Source organism: Felis catus, chromosome D1, assembly GCF_018350175.1.
Source record: "Felis catus isolate Fca126 chromosome D1, F.catus_Fca126_mat1.0, whole genome shotgun sequence".
NCBI lineage: Eukaryota > Metazoa > Chordata > Mammalia > Carnivora > Felidae > Felis > Felis catus.
In genome coordinates, this window is record NC_058377.1 from 64658840 (window position 1) to 64679546 (window position 20707).

Sequence of the window (20707 nt, forward strand, 5' to 3'; positions counted from 1 at the left end):
GGTATTTTTGTTGACTGCCACACAGAAATGTGATGGGATCCTGAGTGTTCCTGCAGTTCAGAGGAAGACATTCCCTTTAAGCTCTTGTATCAACACATATCATAATTATCAGTGTTATCAACACAGTCTTTCCCAACATGAAGCTGGTCATTAAAAGTTTGGTAATCTAATCTTTTGAGAGTGTAAACTGTGACTCCTTGCTGTTAAAATCGTTAGGGAGACTGTATCAGGTTCTGGAACACTAAATTTCCATAAGGCCAGGTCCCCAAGCCTCCCAGAATTCCAAGGATTATAATAACTGTACATTGTAGCTGCTTGCAGAAAGGGATATATTGAAGTGTTGTTGCTTGACATGGTAGTATAAAGTCAATTTTTCATCCACCAAACTGTTAAATCTTTTGGAGATAAAAAAATGTCTCTCTTGGGAATTCTGGGGCAAACTCTGTACCAAATATGGGTTTGGGGTTCAAAATACTGTCTTACACTGTCTTCCTCATCTGTAAACCTTCAATTTGAAAAAATGGCATAACAATTTATCCTGAACCAGTGATATAGAAGCAAGTGACAGAAATCAAGAGCAAAACTTATTTGGGAGGACATACTTTTAACCCAGGCTAGACAAGAGTAATGCAGACAAAACCCCACTAAAAAAAGATGTGTTCAAAATTTGAAATTATAAAAGAACAAACCCAAATGCAAACAGTAAAAAACAAGGTATGTTTGCAGACACATCAAAGAACAGATTTAGACCACCAGGTAATAATAGAATGAGCTAGTAGACAGTATAACATATTGGTTAATATTTTCAAAGGAATAAAAGAATAAGAAACCTCAGATGTGTTTTTGTTTTAGAAAAGACCACAATTTGAAAAAACAAACAAACAAACAAACAAAGAGATAGTCTGGAAATAAAAAAATATACCCAGAAAAAATAGGTTAGACGGTAGATTATACATAACTAAAGAGAGAATTAATGAGCTGGAAGATAGATCTTAGGAATTACCCAGAATATCATATACTTATCTATACAAAAAAATGAAAAAAATGAAAAAGTGCCATTTAGCATTATCTATCAGAATTTAAATTGGGAAAAGCTTTTGACCCAATAATTTCACTTCTTAGAGCATACCCAAGAGAACTACTGGTATATAAGCATTGGCAGGGTATAGCTAAATAAATACTGATCAAACACTTAGAATGCTATGAATCATTACAAAGATTGAAGGAGATTAGTGCATGCCTACGGGGAATTATCTAAAAAATATTTTTGAGTAAAAGAAAGCAATTTCAGAGCAATACAAACAGTATCATCACTCATGAAAAACCATATGGAAATCAGGAACAAGGAAGAAATTCTTGGTTATTCAAAGGGAGGACTGGGGTAGAGAAAAACATGGGGCAGGAAAAGGAAGAAGCATCTTCAATAACCGCATCTCTGTCTATTTAAGGAGTTCGAGATTTGGTGGGGGGATCTGTATAATAAGTGGGAAATGCCAATGCTGCATTAAATCATGGGTCACTTTCACATGGAGCATTGTGGCTCTTCTGCAACTCCTCAGGAACTAACTGTGAGTCACAAGATAGTGTTTAAGAAAATAGTTCTAGGCTGCTTCTTAGAAATACCACGGATGACCAAAGGATAGCCCACATTAATTGTGTTGGTCCAAATCAAGTTTCAAAACAAATTTGATGTTTTCCATTGTTATATACAAATAATGAGAAGACTAAACGAAGCCCCTGAGACCTTTATGAACCTCAGACAGCATAATGGTGTAGGCATACATAAACGCACCTAATTTTCTCAGTCTCGTTGGATTTTCTCCCATTGGATTCTCAGTGGGATGTTGACAAACCTGTGCCTCTCTGACCTGAGGTAAAAGTTTTATGTTCTAAATGGTCCTAAATCCTGCATAAATAAACCCTGTCATACAGAGATGACTCCTAGAGTTTGTCTCTGTCATAATATTTGACCAGCAGGTAACAGTCATTCTTTGTTATTGATTTATTAATGTCCGTGCATTTGTAGCAGGAGCTACTAGTTGTTTATTTGAAATAGATTCTCAGTTATGAATTATTTGTTTACTGTTATCTATTGCTAAGTGTGTTAACATACAGCATCTCACTTAACACAGCAACCATGTGAGGCAAATATTATCTTAATTTTAAAAATAAGGATATTGAGTCTCAGAAGGATTATATAATTTTCAAGGTCACCTGCCAGGTGGCAGACCTTAAATTTATCCCCAGAGCTTTTGGCTCTGAAGTCTTCTCTTATTTTCATTGCAGCAATAGTACATCACACTTTTCCATATCATACTGGCACCCACATAGTTCAGCTTGGCTCTGATGTTGTCTTTAGACACACTTTGGACAACACTTTGGCTGTTTCCTGCTGGCTGCCATGGCCTATGATCACTATGTGGCCACCCGCTCTCCACTTCTCTGCTCTACACACATGTCTTCCAGAGTCTGTATCGTCTTATTGGCTGCTTCCTATCTGGGGGTGTGTGTGAATGCTTCATCATTTACTGGCTGTTTATTGAGCTTGACTTTCTGTGGACCAAATAAAATCAACCCTGTCTTCTGTGACCTCCCACCACTAGGGAGGCTTTCTTGTACCCATATTTATGTTGCTGAAGTATCTCCTGCCATCTTAGGTGGGTCAATCATTGTAATCACATTGTTTATCATAGCTGTTTCATATCTATACATCCTGCACTTGGTCCTGAATATGCACCCCACTGAGGGAAGACACAAGGCCTTCTCTTTTTGTACTTCTCACCTCAGTGCAGTCACTTTGTTTTATGGCACAGTCACATTTGTTTATGTCATACCAAAGTCAAGCCACTCATCTGACGATATTAAAGTGGTGTCTGTGTTCTATACGGTGGTGGTCCCCATGCTGAACCCCTTGATCTACAGTCTGAGAAACAAAGAGGTGAAAGAGGCAATGAGAAAATTGATGGCTAGAAAAAATAGGTCACTTTGAAAGAAATTCAGTGTGATTCCAGAAACTGAAAAACTATAGTTTCAGGAACATATGTAATAGATGTTTATGTTGTCCATTAGCCTTATCACTTTATGTGAAGAACTATCTTAAATACACAATGCCAGTATGTTAATTAGTACCAACTTTAATTTATAATTTTCTAGGTCACAAAATATATCATTTCATGAAATTCTGCTGGGTTCGATTTAATGTATACATTTCAGCATTAGGAGACCTAGAGAATATAGTTTTACTTTTTCTCTGCTTTGCTCATTGGTTAGAGTCCATGATTACAGAGTGTTTTATTTTTCTTCTGTTAGCTTATTATTTTTAAAATATCTTCTTGTAAGTTAGTATCTTAGAAAGCATTGTGTACTCAATGGAAATGCAATTGATAGTAGTGTCAGTCCAGGTCACTTTCTCTGGAAGCCTTGGCCTGTCTTATACAGGGTTATCATAACCTTTGAAATGGAGTCTTGAAAATTTTTATTTCCACCTAGAATAAGAGACCAAAATAATTTATTCCATACTTTTGCCACCAAAGCAACTCAATCCAGGTAACACAGAAGAACTCTGAAGGCTGAGCCTTTGAGAGTTCCTTTGAAAATTCCCAGTAGATTTTTCATATTTTTCAAAAGTTTGTCTCCAAAGACTTGTCTTTGAACCTTTGCTAACAAGCTTTTGAATAGTAGGAAAAACTACTGGGGAGTATTGGTGGGAGGAGGCGAAGGTACAGTGGAACTTTCTTTCAGCAAGCCAATTGGTATAAAATTATGGATTAAGACACCCAGGCTGATGCAGGCAAGGACTCTACCTGCGATCCTTCTCCCAAATATCTCCTGAAGTGTTCATTGCCACCACTTCTGTCACGACTTTATTTTAGGTGTTTATGATTGAGCCTGGACAGTTTTCACCCTCCTGAATTACTTCCCTGCCTCCAGAACCTTTTGATTAATCATGCTGAAAGATTAAAATATGGTTTTCCAATTATTACAAAAGTGATGTGTGTTGTATGAATCCTAGAGTAAATGTGGATTCCAATTCTCCCCAATCCACTGTTCCCAGAATATAAATTGGTGAAAGAAGAACTCTTTACAAACAGCCAGGGATAAGAAGACAACTTGCAGAAGGAATAGCTTCAGGAAGTCCTGGTAACTAAAGTCTCCTGTGGATGATGTTATTTATCCACAGTTTTTTAGAAAGATAACACCAGAGAGTCCGAGGCTAGTCACCAGGTTTTACAATGAAGTAATCAGGCGGCGTTCCCCCTCATCGCTCTGGACCTCTTATGTTGAGCATTTTAAAAAAGCATTTGTCAGCCATTTGTATATCTCCTTTCGTGTAATGTCTCTTCAAGTCCTTTGCCAATTTTATGCTCAGATTGTACTTTTCTTATCGATTTGTTCTTACTATAATCTGTCTACAACTCTTTTGTCAGATTTCTGCATTTGGAAGTTATACTCCCATTCCGGTTTGCCTTATCACTCTCTTAATTGTCTCTTGATGAACGGAAGTTTTTAATTTTAATGAAGTCTAATGTAACAACATTTTCCTTATTGTTTTGTGTTCTAGTGACAAGTTCAAGAAATCTTTTCCCAATCCAAGGCTACAAAAATATTCTCTCATGTATTCTAGAGGTTTTATACTTTTGAAACTCAGAGTTGGGCTGTAATTTTACTTTATTTCACGTATGAATTAAAAAGGGTAGAGCCAACACATATATTTACTGAGAGAATGTGTGAAACTATGTGGTTTTGCTTGTATTACCAGCTCCTCCTCCAAGACTGTTTTTTATTTTGTTAATTATTTATTTTTTAATTTGCATCCAAGTTAGTTAGCATATAGTGCAACAAAGATATCAGGAGTAGATTCCTTAATGCCCCTTACCCATTTAGCCCATCCCCTCTCCCACAACCCCTCCAGCAACCCTCAGTTTTTCTCTGTATTTAAGAGTCTCTTATGTTTTGTCCCCCTCCCTGTTTTTATATTCTTTTTGCTTCCCTTATGTTCATCTGTTTTGTATCTTAAAGTTATCATATGAGTGAAGTCATATGATATTTGTCTTTCTCTGACTAATTTCACTTAGCATAATACCCTCTAGTTCCATCCATGCAGTTGCTAATGGCAAGATTTCATTCTTTTTGATTGCCGAGTAATCCTCCATTATATATATATATATGTATATATATATATATATATATATATATATATACATATATATATATATAATGGTATATATATATATATATATATATATATATATATATATATATGGTTTTCCTTCTTTATCCATTCATCCACCGATGGACATTTGGGCTCTTTCCATACTTTGGCTATTGTTGATAGTGCTGCTATAAACATCAGGGTGCGTGTATCCTTTCGAAACAGCACACCTGTATCCCCTGGATAAATACCTAGTAGTGCAATTTCTGGGTCGTAGGGTAGTTCTATTTTTAATCTTTTGAGGAACCTCCATACTGTTTTCCAGAGTGACTGCACCAGTTTGCATTCTCACCAGCAGTACAAAAGAGATCCTCTTTCTCCACATCCTCGCCAACCTCTGTTGTTGCCTGAGTTGTTAATGTTAGCCATTCTGACAGGTGTGAGGTGGTATCTCATTGTGGTTTTGATTTATATTTCCCTGGTGATGAGTGATGTTGAGCATTTTTTCATGTGTCAGTTGGCCATCTGGATGGGTTGTTTGGAGAAGTGTCTTTTCATGCAAGACTGCTTTTTAGATAAACTCCTTGGAGTGTAGGGGAAGGGAATTTTAGGGTGAAATGATTTACTTTTGCACTAGGGTTACTTCTGATTTCTGTCTGTCCAGGCAGTCCACGATGTCGTCTAAGGATTGGCTGATTCCTTCTCATCCCTTCAAGGTCTCTCAGTATAATGCAAGCCAGACTATGCACCTGCCCTCAGGTATGTAACCTGTCACAGTTCTCTGCTCACAGGGAAACAATCCCATTACAAAACACCAAAAAGAATAAAATAATCTAGGAATATATTTAGTGAAGGAGGTGAAACTTCCTTTGTTTACTTTGTAAGCTTGTATAGTGAAAACTATAAAATATTGATAAAAGAAATTAAATAAGACCCAAGCAAATGTAAAAACATCCTGTGTTCTTAGGTTGGAAGACTTAATATTGTTAAAATATCCATACCTCCCAGGCAGATTCAGTGCATCCCTACCAAAATCTCAATATAATTTTTATAGAAATGGAAAAAATTATAAAATTCATATGGAACCACAAAGGGCCCCCAAACAGCCAAAATAATCTTGAGAAGGAACAGCAAAGCTATAGGCATCACATTTCCTGATTCAAAATAATATTGCAAAGCTACATTAATTCAAATAGTATGGTACTGACATAAAGACATACATCTAGGCCAATGAATAGAATAGAGTGCCAGACATATGTTAATGCATATACAGTCAAATAATTTTCAACAAAGGCACCAAGAATACACAGTGAGGAAAGTCTCTTCAATAAATGGTGTTGGGAAAACTGGATATCCATATTCAAAAGAATGAAATTGAACTCTTTTTTTTTTTTTAATTTAAATACAAGTTAGTTAACATATAGTGTAATAATGACTTCAGGAGTAGAATTTAGTGATTCATCACTTATAGATAACACCCAGTACTCATCTCAACAAGCCTTCCTTGATGCCCCTCGCCCATTTAGCCCATCCCCCCACCCAACATCCCTCCAGCAACCCTCAGTTTGTTCTCTGTATTTAAGAGTCTCTTATGGCTTATCTCCCTCTCTGTTTTTATATTATTTTTGCTTCCCTTGAACTCTTATCTTAAAGTAAACAAAAGAATCAATTGAAAATGGATTAAAGACTTAAATGTAAGAAATAAAACTGCAAGAAGAAAACCCCTGGAAGAAAACAGGGGAAAAGTTTCATGTCATTGGTCTTGGCAATAATGTTTTTGGTAGGACATTGAAATCACAGGCAACAAAACCAACGAAATCACAGGCAAACAAAATCACAGGTAACAAAAATAGATAAGTGGGACTACATCAAACTTAAAGCTTCTGCACAGCAATGAAAACCATCACCAATGTGAAAAGGTAACTACAGAATGAGAAATATTTGCAAAAGATATATCTGATAAGGCATTAATTTCCAAAATATATAAGGAACAACTCAGCAAAGACAACTCAATAGCAAAAACAAGAAATGGCCAAGAGGTACCAGGAAAGATACTCAACATCGCTCATCATCATGTAGATGCAAATCAAAACCATGATGAAATATCACCTCATATGTGTCAAGATGGCTATTATCAAAAAAACAAAAGGTAAGTGTAGGTGAAGGGCACCTGGGTGGGTCAGTCAGTTAAGTGTCCAACTTCGGTTCAGGTCATGATCTCACGATCTGTGGGTTTAAGCCCCATGTCAGGCTCTGTGCTGAAAGCTCTGAGCCTGGAGCCTACTTTGGATTCTGTGTCTCCCTCTCTCTGCCCCTGCCTCACTCATGCTCTGTCTCTCTCTCTCTCTCAAAAATAACTAAAAACATTAAAAAAAATTTAAATTTTTTTAAAAAAGGTAATTGTAGGTGAGTATGTGGAGAGAGGGCAAACTTTTATACATTGTTGCTGGGAATGCAAAATGGTACAGCTGCTATGAAAACCAGTATGGAGGTTGCTCAATTAAGAATAGAACTACCGTGGGCGCCTGGGTGGCTCAGTCGGTTAAGCATCCGACTTCGGCTCAGGTCATGATCTCACGGTCCGTGAGTTCAAGCCCCGCATCGGGCTCTGTGCTGACAGCTCTGAGCCTGGAGTCTGTTTCAGATTCTATGTCTCCCTCTCTCTCTGACCCTCCCCCATTCATGCTCTGTCTCTCTCTGTCTCAAAAATAAATAAACATTAAAAAAAAAATTAAAAAAAAAGAATAGAACTACCATATCATTCAGTAATCCCAACTCTAAATATGTATCTAAAAGAACCGTAATCAGTATCTCAGAGATATTAGCACTCACATGTTCACTCCAGCACTATTGACAATAGCCAAGATATGAGAAAGCAACTTAAATGTCTACTCACAGGTAAATGGATAAAGAAAATTTGGTATATATACATACAACGGAATCTTTTTTAGTCTTGAAAAGAGGAAATTCTGCAATATGTGATAACATGGATGAACTTGGAAGACATTATGCTGAGTGAAATAAGCCAGTCACAGAAGGACTAACACTACATGATTCTACTTTATGGCATACCTAAAACAGTCAAAGTCACAGACTCAAGAGTGGAATGATGCTTGTCAGAGGCTGGAATTGGAGTGAGATGGGAAGTTGCTAGCCAACAGGCATAAGGTTGCAGTTAAGCAAGACAAATACGTTCTAAAGATCTGCTGCAGAACATTGTATTGTAGTCAACAAGACCGTATTGTACACCTAAAAGCCTGTCGAGATGTCTCGTGTCAAGTCTGGTACTGCTATGTACCAGGCACTCTGCAATGTCCTAAGCATAAAGTGTGGAACAAAGCAGACATGATCCTTCCCTCATGTAAATGTAGGAAAGTAGTCCAAAAAAAAAAAAAAAAAAAAAAAAACCCGGAGCAATTATTTACACTAGTATCATCATAATTAAAAGTGTAATAGATGCAAAACATATTTTGGGATTCTCTGAAACTATACACCATGAGACTATGACTTAGTCCAGGGTGTCAGAGGAAGTTTGAACGGTGAAATAAATTTAAACCTGAGACCTAAGGTGACTAGGAATTGATCTTCTGTTGAAAGGGGGTGGAGTGATGAATATAACCATAAAATGGTTTTTAGTTGTGGGAGTACCTATTTATCTTTAGGTCCTAGTATAGTATCTGATACACAGAAAGATTTTCTAAAAATTGTTTAACACTAATTCAACAAACGTATTCAGTGCCTCCTACATTCTCAGCATTGCACCATTAAAGGATACAAAAATAGTCATAGACACTGCACTTTCAACCAAGGAAAGAGCAAGATGTTCCAACTATAATGGATACTAATCAAATGGTGTGAACAAAATGTTGAGAGGAGGACAGGAATGAAGGGAATTTAATTCTCGCAGATATGATCTGAGCTATTTTTGTGGAATTGATGGCCACCTATTTCTGTCATTTATCAGCCACAGTTGGGCTTCCTTAAAACCTAAAGGAGATCAAGTGAGATTCATTCCTGGGCTGCAGAGCTGGTTCAACATTCGCAAATCAATCAATGTGATACATCACATTAATAAAAGATAATAACCATATGAACCTGTCAATCGATGCAGAAAAAGCATTTGACAAAATTCAGCATCGTTTCTTAATAAAAACCCTCGAGAAAGTCGGGATAGAAGGAACATACTTAAACATCATAAAAACCATTTATGAAAAGCCCACAGCTAATATCATCCTCAATGGGGAAAAACTGAGAGCTTCCCCCCTGAGGTCAGGAATACCCCAGGGATGTCCACTCTCACCGCTGTTGTTTAACATAGTGTTGGAAGTTGTAGCATCAGCAATCAGACAATAAAAGGAAATCGAAGGCATCAAAATTGGCAAAGATGAAGTCAAGCTTTCACTTTTTGCAAATGACATGATATTATACATGGAAAACCCGATAGACTCCACCAAAAGTCTGCTAGAACTGATACATGAATTCAGCAAAGTTGCAGGATACAAAATCAATGTACAGAAATCAGTTGCATTCTTATACATTAATAATGAAGCAACAGAAAGACAAATAAAGAAACTTATCCCATTCACAATTGCACCAAGAATCACAAAATACCTAGGAATAAATCTAACCAAAGATGTAAAAGATCTGTATGCTGAAAACTATAGAAAGCTTATGAAGGAAATTGAGGAAGATATAAAGAAATGGAAAAACATTCTATGCTCATGGATTGGAAGAATAAATATTGTTAAAAAGTCAATACTACCCAAAGCAATCTACACATTCAATGCAATCCCAATTAAAATTGCACCAGCATTCTTCTCAAAGCTAGAATGAGCAATCCTAAAATTTGTATGGAACCACAGAAGACCCCGAATCGCCAAAGTAATTTTGAAGAAGAAGACCAAACCAGGAGGCATCACAATCTCAGACTTTAGCCTCTACTACAAAGCTGTCATCATCAAGACAGCATGGTATTGGCACAAAAACAGACACATAGACCAATGGAATAGAATAGAGACTCCAGAACTGGACCCACAAAAGTATGGCTAACTAATCTTTGACAAAGCAGGAAAGAATATCCAATGGAAAAAAGACAGTCTCTTTAACAAATGGTGCTGGGAGAATTGGACAGCAACATGCAGAAGAATGAAACTAGACCACTTTCTTACACCATTCAAAAATAAATTCAAAATGGATAAAGGACTGAATGTGAGACAGGAAACCATCAAAACCCTAGAGGAGAAAGCAGGAAAAAAACCTCTCTGACCTCAGCCCCAGCAATTTCTTACTTGACACATCCCCAAGGGCAAGGGAATTAAAAGCAAAAATGAACTATTGGGACCTCATGAAGATAAAAACTTCTGCACAGCAAAGGAAACAATCAACAAAACTAAAAGGCAACTGATGGAATGGGAAAAGATATTTGCAAATGGCATATCGGACAAAGGGCTAGTATCCAAAATCTATAAAGAACCCACCAAACTCCACACCCAAAAAACAAATAATCCAGTGAAGAAATGGGCAGAAAACATGAATAGACACTTCTCTAAAGAAGACATCCAGATGGCCAACAGGCATGTGAAAAGATGCTCAACGTCACTCCTCATCAGGGAAATACAAATCAAAACCACACTCAGATATCACCTCATGCCAGTCAGAGTGACTAAAATGAACAAATCAGTAGATGCTGGAGAGGATGTGGAGAAACGGGAACCCTCTTGCACTGTTAGTGGGAATGCAAACTGGTGCAGCCACTCTGGAAAACAGTGTGGAGGTTCCTCAAAAAATTAAAAATAGACCTACCCCATGACCCAGCAATAGCACTGCTAGGAATTTACCCAAGGGATACAGGAGTGCTGATGCAGAGGGGCACTTGTACCCCAATGTTTATAGCAGCACTCTCAACAATAGCCAAATTATGGAAAGAGCCTAAATGTCCATCAACTGATGAATGGACAAAGAAATTGTGGTTTATATACACAATGGAATACTACTTGGCAATGAGAAAGAATGAAATATGGCCTTTGGTAGCAACATGGGTGGAACTGGAGAGTGTTATGCTAAGTGGAATAAGTCATACAGAGAAAGACAGATACCATATGTTTTCACTCTTATGTGGATCCTGAGAAACTTAACAGACCATGGGGGAGAGGAAGGAGAAAAAAAGTTAGGGAGGGAGGGAGCCAAAGCATAAGAGACTGTTAAAAACTGAGAACAAACTGAGGGTTGATGGGGGGTGGGAGGGAGGGGAGGGTGAGTGATGGGTATTGAGGAGGGCACCTTTTGGGATGAGCACTGGGTGTTGTATGGAAACCAATTTGACAATAAATTTCATATTAAAAAAAAAACCTAAAGGAATAGTATCTTTCTAGGACAGAGGGAGTCCCATAGTATGCCCATTTCCTAATTTGGTGGCTTTGAGGTGTTTGATCTGTTAGAACCTCCTAATATGAATTATCACATTTAGCTTTGTTCTGAAGGTTATTGACTAATGGGCTCTTCAAGCCCAGAATCAAAGGTACCTGACCTTCAACCTTAGAGAATGTTCTGCTATGTGGCCATGGTTCAAGAATACAACCAGAGTTGATTGTGGCCATGTATCTTTGACAATCTGCCAGTCAATGTAGAAGGTGTGGTAGGCAGGGTTCTAAGAAAAATGTTAGTGTGAGATTCATTGTTTTATTAAGAGTTGATGGATTAAGGTTGGCAAAGGGGAGAGGGAATAGCATGTGCGTGAGAATCTCTGCCACCAATAAGCATGGGATGTATGTGAAGTGTCCTAGATCCACATTACATGTAAAAAATACATATGATTTTTTAAAAGTTACATCACTTATGTTGAAAATAATATTGCAATTCCAATGGACTCATGTTTATAAGTTAAACTGTACTAGGAAACCCACATTATCTCTAAACATAGGTGACATGAAAACCTGGGCCAGTGAATATAGCCATACTTCAGAAATGTCACAAATTGTCACAGCCATATTAGTCATGTTGATCTAATAATCAACTTCAATGGTAGTAAAATATTATAATATTTTTCAGTTTATTTAAATTGAAATGTTTAATTATTATATTTAATTAAAAAAATAAAAGGAACCACAGAGTATTAAGAAAGTATTTCATTCACACACTTTTACATAATCAGGTTTACATGCTATTTTTCTGTCCCAGTAGATATGCGCATGTAATTTCTCTATCCCAGTGGATTCTCAGTGTAGTTTTCCAGGACAAATAAAGAAATTAACTTGTAATTACAAGTGACGTAAGTGATTTGGGCCTTATCTCAAATGACATAAGCCTCACTTAAATATGGCACTGCTTTACAGTGACAACTCCTTGGAGCCTATCCCTAGTGTTGTAGTGGATGTGTCCCTAATTTATACTGTTCTTTGTTAAGGGATACTGAAATATTTGATTCTCTTATATGTACCAGAAGTTACAAGTCGATTATTTCAAGTTCATCACTAGTAATTGAGCATCTATTTGTTGTGTGCACAGTGCTTGGTATTTTCATCCACATCATATCATTTAACACAAGAATCACATAAGGTATGTATCATTATTTCCTTTTTATAGGAGAGGAAACAGAAGGTCAACAATGTCTTTCAATGTGCCTATGATTCCATAGATAGTGAGAGGCAGAGCTAGAAACTGATATCAAGTTTGTGTGGCTGCAAAGTCCACGGTCTTTGTGCACATCACTTTGCCTTTCCTCCTGGCACTCATATCCAACTTTGAAAGCTTTTGTGCCTTTCATACACTTATTTTTTCTAAAGTAATTCTTTTCAGGCTGAGGCTTTGTCTTATTAAAAAAAAAAAAACAAAACAAAAGCCAGAATGTGAGAATTCAGACACATAACCCTAGTACTGCTCATATTGTAGGATATCATGGTCATGATTCACACACAACTTTTGGGGAAATGTCCATGCTTGCTGATAGTTATGTATGTATGTTTTCTTAATTCTTCAGATTGAAGTTCTTCAAGAAAAATCAAATTATTCAGAAGAATATGTTGCTCTTTAACCTAGAAAAGCCATGGAAATGGCCAAATGTAACTAACATACTCTCCCCTGTCCTTGATTATGTGCTCTAATTTGAACCAAGGGAATATTATTCTGAAATGATCATTTTTCTTCCAATCCAATTTCCTAGCCTCCCTAGCTGGCTACTTCCATCCATACCTCTCTAACTACTCTCTCCCCCCATCACCATCATATGCCCCCACTTCTTATTTCCCTATAGTTTCATACTACAACCGATGAAACCATCACTTACCAGTGTAGGTCTCCAAATGCTTCAGTTCACTTTCCAATTAATCCCAGTCCATAAAAATACCTGGACTCTCCTCTGCTTCATGTAATCCAAGAAGCATGAAAAAGTATGATGTGAGAGATAAATCTTGGAAGATTTTGCAAAATATACTGGATTTAGCTCATAACAATAAGAAAAATTGTGTTTGGCCCATTCAGCTTGAACATAGACACTTTCCAGCCCTTGGTATCAATGATAACTAAGGATGTGATTTTTTTTTTTCATTCCAGGAAAAGGATCAAGTCAGAAAAACATGTCAAAATCAACTCAATACTTTTTGGTCCAGTCATTGGATAAATGGTGATAGTATTTACTGAAAAGAGAATACTGGTGCAGAGGCACATTTGGGATGAGGGTAGAAAATCAAGAGCTGACCTTTCTATAATCACTTAGGTTATTTACAGTTTATGTTATTACAATCAGTATTGCTGTAACATCATTTTACATATTCTTGTACACATGGGGAAGACTTACTCTACAGTATTTTATACAGTATAGGAGTAAAATAGCTGAATTCTAAGGTAATCGAGTCTCCAATTTTAATATATTCATGGAATTTGAAAAGAAAATTTGTGTGCACAAAGTATTCTAGAAGTGAGGCAAAGTTACCATTTAAAAATTTTAATTGTAGGGTTCTCTACAGGTATCTTCATTAAATTAAGATACCCCATTAATGTGGGGTAATTTCAACCATTTTAATCTCTGGTTCTGATTTCAATAGCCACCATTAAATGAATAGATGGAAAACCACACAGCAGTGACAGAGTTCGTTATTCTGGGATTAACAGATAATCCCACACTATGTGCCATCTTCTTTGTGATTTTTCTGGGAGTTTATGTAGTTACCATAGTGGGAAATATCAGTATAATCATCTTAATCCGAAGCAGCCCACAGCTGCACACCCCAATGTACCTTTTTCTCAGCCATTTGGCCTTTGTGGACATTGGGTATTCCACGTCAGTCACGCCAATCATGCTAATGAGTTTTTTAAGAGAGAAAACAACTATCCCTATCACTGGTTGTATAGCCCAGCTTGGCTCTGATGTCACTTTTGGGACTACAGAATGCTTCCTGCTGGCTACCATGGCCTATGATCGCTATGTGGCCATCTGCTCTCCCTTACTCTACTCCACCCAGATGTCCTCAGTGGTCTGCTTCCTCCTACTGGGGGCTTCCTACCTGGGTGGATGCATGAACGCTTCATCATTTACAGGCTGTCTGATGAATCTATCTTTCTGTGGACCAAATAAAATCAACCATTTTTTCTGTGACCTCTTTCCACTCTTGAAGCTTTCTTGTGGCCATGTTTTTATTGCTGAAATATCTCCCGCCATCTCTTCTGCATCTGTCCTCATAAGCACACTGTTTACCATAATTGTGTCCTACAGCTACATCCTCCACTCAATTCTGAATATGCGCTCTACTGAGGGGAGGAAGAAAGCCTTCTCAACCTGCACTTCCCACCTCACTGCCGTCACTTTGTTTTATGGGACAGTTTTGTTCGTTTATGTGATGCCCAAGTCCAGTTATTCAGCTGATCAGGTCAAAGTGGCCTCTGTCATCTATACAGTGGTGGTCCCCATGTTGAATCCCCTCATCTACAGTCTGAGGAACAAGGAGGTGAAAGGGGCCATGAGAAAACTAATGGCCAGAACACACTGGTTTTCCTGAATCAGATCAGATATAAATCCATAAATAACAAAGCAATGGTTTGGGGAAACATTTGTGCTGGATACTTTAATGATATTTATCACTAACTTCATCACTTTGATAGTGAAGAACTCCTATAAATGTAAAAAGCCAATGTTTACTTCCATATAGAAAGTTAAATGTATAATTTAATGTGGAAATCTGTTTCATTCAAATTAAATATGAACTTTTCAAGGTAAGAATACCTGCTTGCAAAATAGTTTCATTAATCAGTTGTGAGTCCTATATTAAATACAGAGAGCTATTTCCACCAAAGATCAAATTTAATTGAATTCCATCTAGTTAAATAACATTTGGGAAAAAAATTTGTCCCCAACAGATCTGTAATAAAAGATAATATTGACAAGTCAGGACGTTCAGGCCACTTCCTTTAAAGGTACTGCCCTGCCTTTGTCAATGTATATTTAAACATTTGGGAACATTGATGTTCATGTCTCCAGAAAGCCTCTATGTCCACTTTATTGAAGCGAGAGCAAAGATCATGATTCCTCTGCTTGGCCATTAAGAGATCCAACCCAGATAACACAGAAGAGACCTTGTATACACCTGTGCTGACTCTTTTTACAATGTAAGTCTTACCAGATGAGTCTAGGGTAAGATTTCAGAAGCTGAGGTTTCTTTGGAGGGGGCGACTGGGACATGGGGACTTTGTTTCAGCAATAATTTATAGGTAGGAGGCATGAAATTATGGGTCAGGCAAATAATACATCCACACATTTTGTAATGTCTCTCAAGGAGGCGTCCACTGTCCCGGCTTCTTCCACTGACCTTTTGGCGCTTATGATCCCGTCTGGTTATGGCAGTTGCCTCTAAATTGATTCCCTGCCTCCTGTATGCCTTTCACAATGATTTTTGATTAATATTTTAGCTAATATATTTTGTTAGCATATGAATGATGTCAGACAAATTCTGAGACACTTTGGAGGGACCACTTTGCGAGCTGAGCTGGTAAAGCGCCAAAGTCAGCACAGACACAGCCCTTTGCAAAGAGAGGGCTCCCAAAGGTATGACTTCAGTCTTGGAAAAGGGCATGTTTGAGTCACGGTGGGAGATCTGCACTCTGGTGGTTGAAGTTTTTCGCTGAGTGTTTCTGGAAGTCTTTGTCTTCTTCTTTCCTCCTATACTTTGCTTTTCACCAGGATTCATCTTCAGCCCTCTTCCCTCTCCTCCTCCCCATGATCCCCATAGGTAATCTTATCTTCTCCCATGAGCTCAGCTGCCACTGGTGTGGTGAGAGTCCCTACACACCTTCCTTGAAGGACAGATGAACTTCTTCACTGGCCTTTTCCCCCAAGACTCTCAAACTCAGTGTGCCCTGACTGTATTTATCGTATTTCTCACAAAATTATTCCTTTTCCTCTGGTTCTTTCCCAATTAGTGGCAACTCTTTGTAAGGCCTAGTACTGCAAGAGATTTGGGGCAACTCTCACTGCACACCCATCAAAATAGTCTGCCTCCCTCCACCCCATTCCTTCTGTCAGATGGAAGACATGTTGCATACTGGCGTCTCCCATATCTAAGTCTCTTCTGTCTAGGCACGTAAAGACTCCCCAGTTGATTGTGGTAAGTCCATACTGAGATTTTTTCCTTCATATTTCCACTTGAAGAGATTCAATAATCCAATCACCCAGATGTAGGGTGTGTGGCACTGTTACAACATTTAGTGGAGAGGATAGGCGTCGACACTTATCTTTTCCCTCCCAAGTTCTCAATCAACCGAGGAGATGACAAAAAGAGAAGGCATATGGGAGAGCAAAAATATTAACCTATATCAATGAAGGAGCTGATATTAGAGTATGTGACACATATTTGTGGACACGTGCTTTCATGTTCTGAATCCCAGAATCTGACACTCTCCTTCCCTGTCCCTGGTCTCTGCAGTGAGAGTAGGCCTGTCTCCATCCATTTATAGCATGGCCAAGAGCAGCCCAGAGCACTGAGGACAGACTCACTCCCAAGAGAAAGGGGAAGGCAAAAGGCTGGGATTTCTGTTATGGGTTGAAGTGTGTCCCTCAAAAATTCATCCTAACCACCAGTATCTCAGAATGTGATCTTACCTGGAATATGGTTGTTACAGGTGTAGTTAGTTAAGATGAAGTCACATTGGAGGAGGCTGGGCTTCTAATCCAATATTACTGGTATCCTTATTTTTTTTTTAAAAAGAAGAATTTGGATACAGACAGCACACAGGGGGAACCTCATATGAAAATAAAAACAGAGAAGTGGGTTATGCTTCTACAAGCCAAGGATCACCAAAGATTGCCCACAAACCGTCAGAAGCTAAGTGAGAGAGATGGAAGGAATCCCACAGTCCTCAAAAAGAAGCAACCCTGCTGACACCTTGATCTTGGACTCCTGAACTGTGAAAGAAACAATTTTTGTTGTTTAAGCCACTCAGTTTATGGTACTTTGTTAAGGTACCGAGCTAATATTACTATATATCTAGTTTTCCCCTCCAAACTTACCATCAGCTAATTTATTACTTCTAGGGAAGGAAGGAGTGAAGGCTAAGAAAGGTGTGTTATGGGGGTACCTGGGTGGCTCAGTTGGTTAAGTGTCTGACTTTGGCTCAGGCTATAATCTTACGGTTTGTGAGTTTGAGCCCCACATCAGGCTCTGTGCTAACAGCTTAGAGCCTGAAGCCTGCTTTGGATTCTGTGTCTCCTTCTCTCTCTCTGCCCCTCCTCCACTTGTGCTCTCTCTCTGTCTGTCTCTCTTTCTCTCTCTCAAAAATAAACATTAAAAAAATTTTTTTAAGTGTGTTATGCTAGTAGATATCTCTTCCAAAGGGGGATAGAGAATATTAGGAATGGTCAAAAGCATTTTCCCCAAACAGCACATCAAAAAATAAGGATCAAGGATATCTCTGTGGCGGGACACCTGAGTGGCTCAGTCAGTTAAGCATCCAACTTCCGCCCAGGTCATGATCTTGCAGTTCATGAGTTCGAACCCTGCATCAGGCTCTGTGCTGACAGCTCAAAGCCTGGAGCCTGCATCTGATTCTGTGTCTCCTTCTCTCTCTGCCCCTGCCCTGCTCGTGCACTCTCTCTCTCTCTCAAAACTAAAAACAAACATTACAAAAATAATAATTAAAAAAAAAGAATATCCCTGTGGGAATAATCAAAAACTCCTTTTGTAAGAATTTTATTTTTTTAAGTTTCCTGATTACTATTGTAGACTGGGAACAATCAAAAACTCCTTTTGTAAAAAAATGTTTTTGGAAGCTTCTTGATCACTATCGATTGTAGTTTGCTACTTAGAAGGCAGAAATATGAACTGGGCGGGGCGCCTGGCTGGCTCATTTGGAAGAGCATGGGACTCTTGATCTTGGGGTTGTGAGTTGGAGCATGTTGTGTGTAGAGATCACTTAAAAATAATATCTTAAAAAAAAAAAGAAGTATGACCTGGGAAAAAATTTTAAAGATCCAAAACTGTTGTATTGTTAAAATAGTCTATATAAATTTCAGGAAATTTTTCTTCTGCAGTAGATTGGGATTTAGCAAGTCAGTGACATTCCTGCCATTCTGTGAACCTTACCTATAGTGGAGTATTGGAGAAGATTGAAGGCAAAGGGGAAGAGAAGAGATCATTTCTTGGGGGTAAGGAAATCATCATGTACTGTGATTGGGGTGGTGGTTATACAAGTGTTTACATTTGTCAGAAGTCATCAACCTGTAGATTTAAATTGTGTATGTAGATTATTATACTTCAATAAAGTTGCTATTTTGGAAGATTCTACAAGAGAGTACTCAGTTCTTTCTCATTTTAATCTGAGGCTTCAGGCAGTGGAGGTGATAGGATTATCATCTGCCTATTAATGTAGACCAACTCTACTTCTTAATTATTTCCCAAAGCTGTTCCCTCAACTACTGCACCTGCTCGAGTTTCCCAGACATCCATTCTTTCTGTGCCCTTCATTCCTTTCTTCAGCACTATGCCTATACTAGCATTGACTTTCCTTCTTCTTAAAAAACTTTATTTCTTCTTTTAATACAGGTTTGCTGGTGATGAATTTTAACAGTTTCAGGTGGGTTTGGGGTTGGGGGTTTTTTGTTTGCTTGTTTTGGGGGGGGGTTGGTCACAAAAAGTTATTCCACCTTCATTTTTTTCCACTTAATTTTTTTTTTAATTTTGAAATAATTCTAGATTCAAGGAAGCTGCAAAGATAGTACAGAGAGGTCCTGTGAACCCTTTATCTAATTTCACCCAGGGCTTACTACAGTACCACACAAAACCAAGAAACGGACATTGATACAATGTATTGGTAACCTTCTGTGCACCTTCATTCTTGAAGATAACTCTGGGTAGAATTCTAGGTTGTCCGTGAAATATCTTCAAGCACCTTTAAGATGTAATTGTTCTCGTGCTTCTACCATGTCTCTAAAAAGTTTAGCTTTCAGTTTTCCTCCCTCCTTCTCCCCTCCTCTTTTTCAAAGGGAATATGTCTTTCATTTCCCTCTTGTTGGGGAACATCAAAAGTCATCAAAAAAGGATGACTTCACTGACCCTGGAGCTGGACCCGGGCATTCAGGGGCTGCTCGCACCTCCCCTGTCCTTGGAATGTGGGTTCCGCTCTCCTTTCCCGCTCCCAGAGGCTGCTCCAAGGAACACAGCCTTGAGATAGTAACGTGGTATTGAAAACACCTGCATGGTCTGCGTGACTGCACCCATTTAAGGCCTATTTACAAGCTGTTAAAGTTCCGCTGGTGGGTGTGGGGATCCATTTGTCGTCTTGCTGCCGCCAGAGACAAGCCTGGTATGTAAATTCCCCTTGCTTATTACAACTGTCACCTTCTAATCTGGACGTGGCGTCCAATCTTTCTTTGGTTTCTCCCTGCCCTCTGTGTATGGGGCTGGCTTCAAATCTTACCTTGAAAGTTCCCAGGAGGGGGTTGCAAACCAGCACCCTCAAGCTTTTCACACTTTATTTTGCTTTTGGCTTCCTGTCTTATGATTTCCGGAAGTGTGATTGTTCCTACATTTACCATATTTGGAAGATGCAGGATGTCTTGAATTTGTAGCTCATGGTCTTTTGTGTTTGGAATATTATCATTGAATATTTCTTCAGAAATTTCTTCTCCTTTTGGCTTGGACTTCATTGCACATGCGTTAGATCTTTTCACAACTTCCAGTATAGCTCTCACACTTTTTGTATTTTTATTATTATTTTTTCTTCATCCAGTAACATGTATGTTCTCTGCTGACCTCTCAGTTTACTAACCCTCTCTTCTGCTGTATCCAATCTACTATGAATTCATCTGCTGAAGTCCTAATTTATTTTTCATTTCCAAGATTTAAACTTGATTCTTTTTATTTTGTTTTTCTTTAAAAAAAAAGTTTTTGCATTTAGTTCTCTGGTGTGATTCTTCATGTTACTCTTCTGTTTTTCTTAAATATGTTATTAACATTTATTTTGAAATACCTGCTTTTTATTCATTTGGTCCTGGCAAATCACTGGCATACCTTATCGTTTTGTTTTGAATGATAGGCAATATAGATAAAAAATTGTAGAGTTTCTGGATGAGAT

The 20707-nt window shown here is 38.2% G+C and overlaps 2 protein-coding genes across 5 annotated transcripts in view; both read left to right on the forward strand.

Moving 5' to 3' along the window:
* Positions 1-17769, forward strand: part of LOC101087868 (olfactory receptor 481) — a 50665-nt gene extending 32896 nt beyond the window's left edge. For 3 of the 4 annotated variants that reach the window (XM_045038907.1, XM_045038909.1, XM_045038908.1), the window contains 2 exons: positions 5817-5911; positions 12656-17769. In XM_045038907.1, the coding sequence (XP_044894842.1) occupies positions 14209-15141 (933 nt within the window). In that variant the 5' untranslated portion in view covers positions 5817-5911; positions 12656-14208 and the 3' untranslated portion in view covers positions 15142-17769. The remainder of the gene's footprint in view (positions 1-5816; positions 5912-12655) is intronic. The other variant, XM_045038906.1, reaches the window with a different exon arrangement.
* Positions 138-3114, forward strand: LOC101087605 (olfactory receptor 508-like). Its single transcript, XM_045038093.1, has 2 exons — positions 138-161; positions 2360-3114. Exons 1-2 carry the CDS (start codon positions 138-140, stop codon positions 2987-2989), a joined length of 654 nt encoding a protein of 217 aa, XP_044894028.1. The 3' UTR covers positions 2990-3114.
* Positions 17770-20707: the final 2938 nt, after the last annotated feature.

Coding starts and splice junctions, on each gene's coding strand:
- LOC101087605 (XM_045038093.1), top strand. CDS start 138: ATGAAGCTGGTCATTAAAAGTTTG. Junction 162..2,359: donor AGCTGGTCATTAAAAGTTTG/GTAATCTAATCT, acceptor TGTTGTCTTTAG/ACACACTTTGGACAACACTT.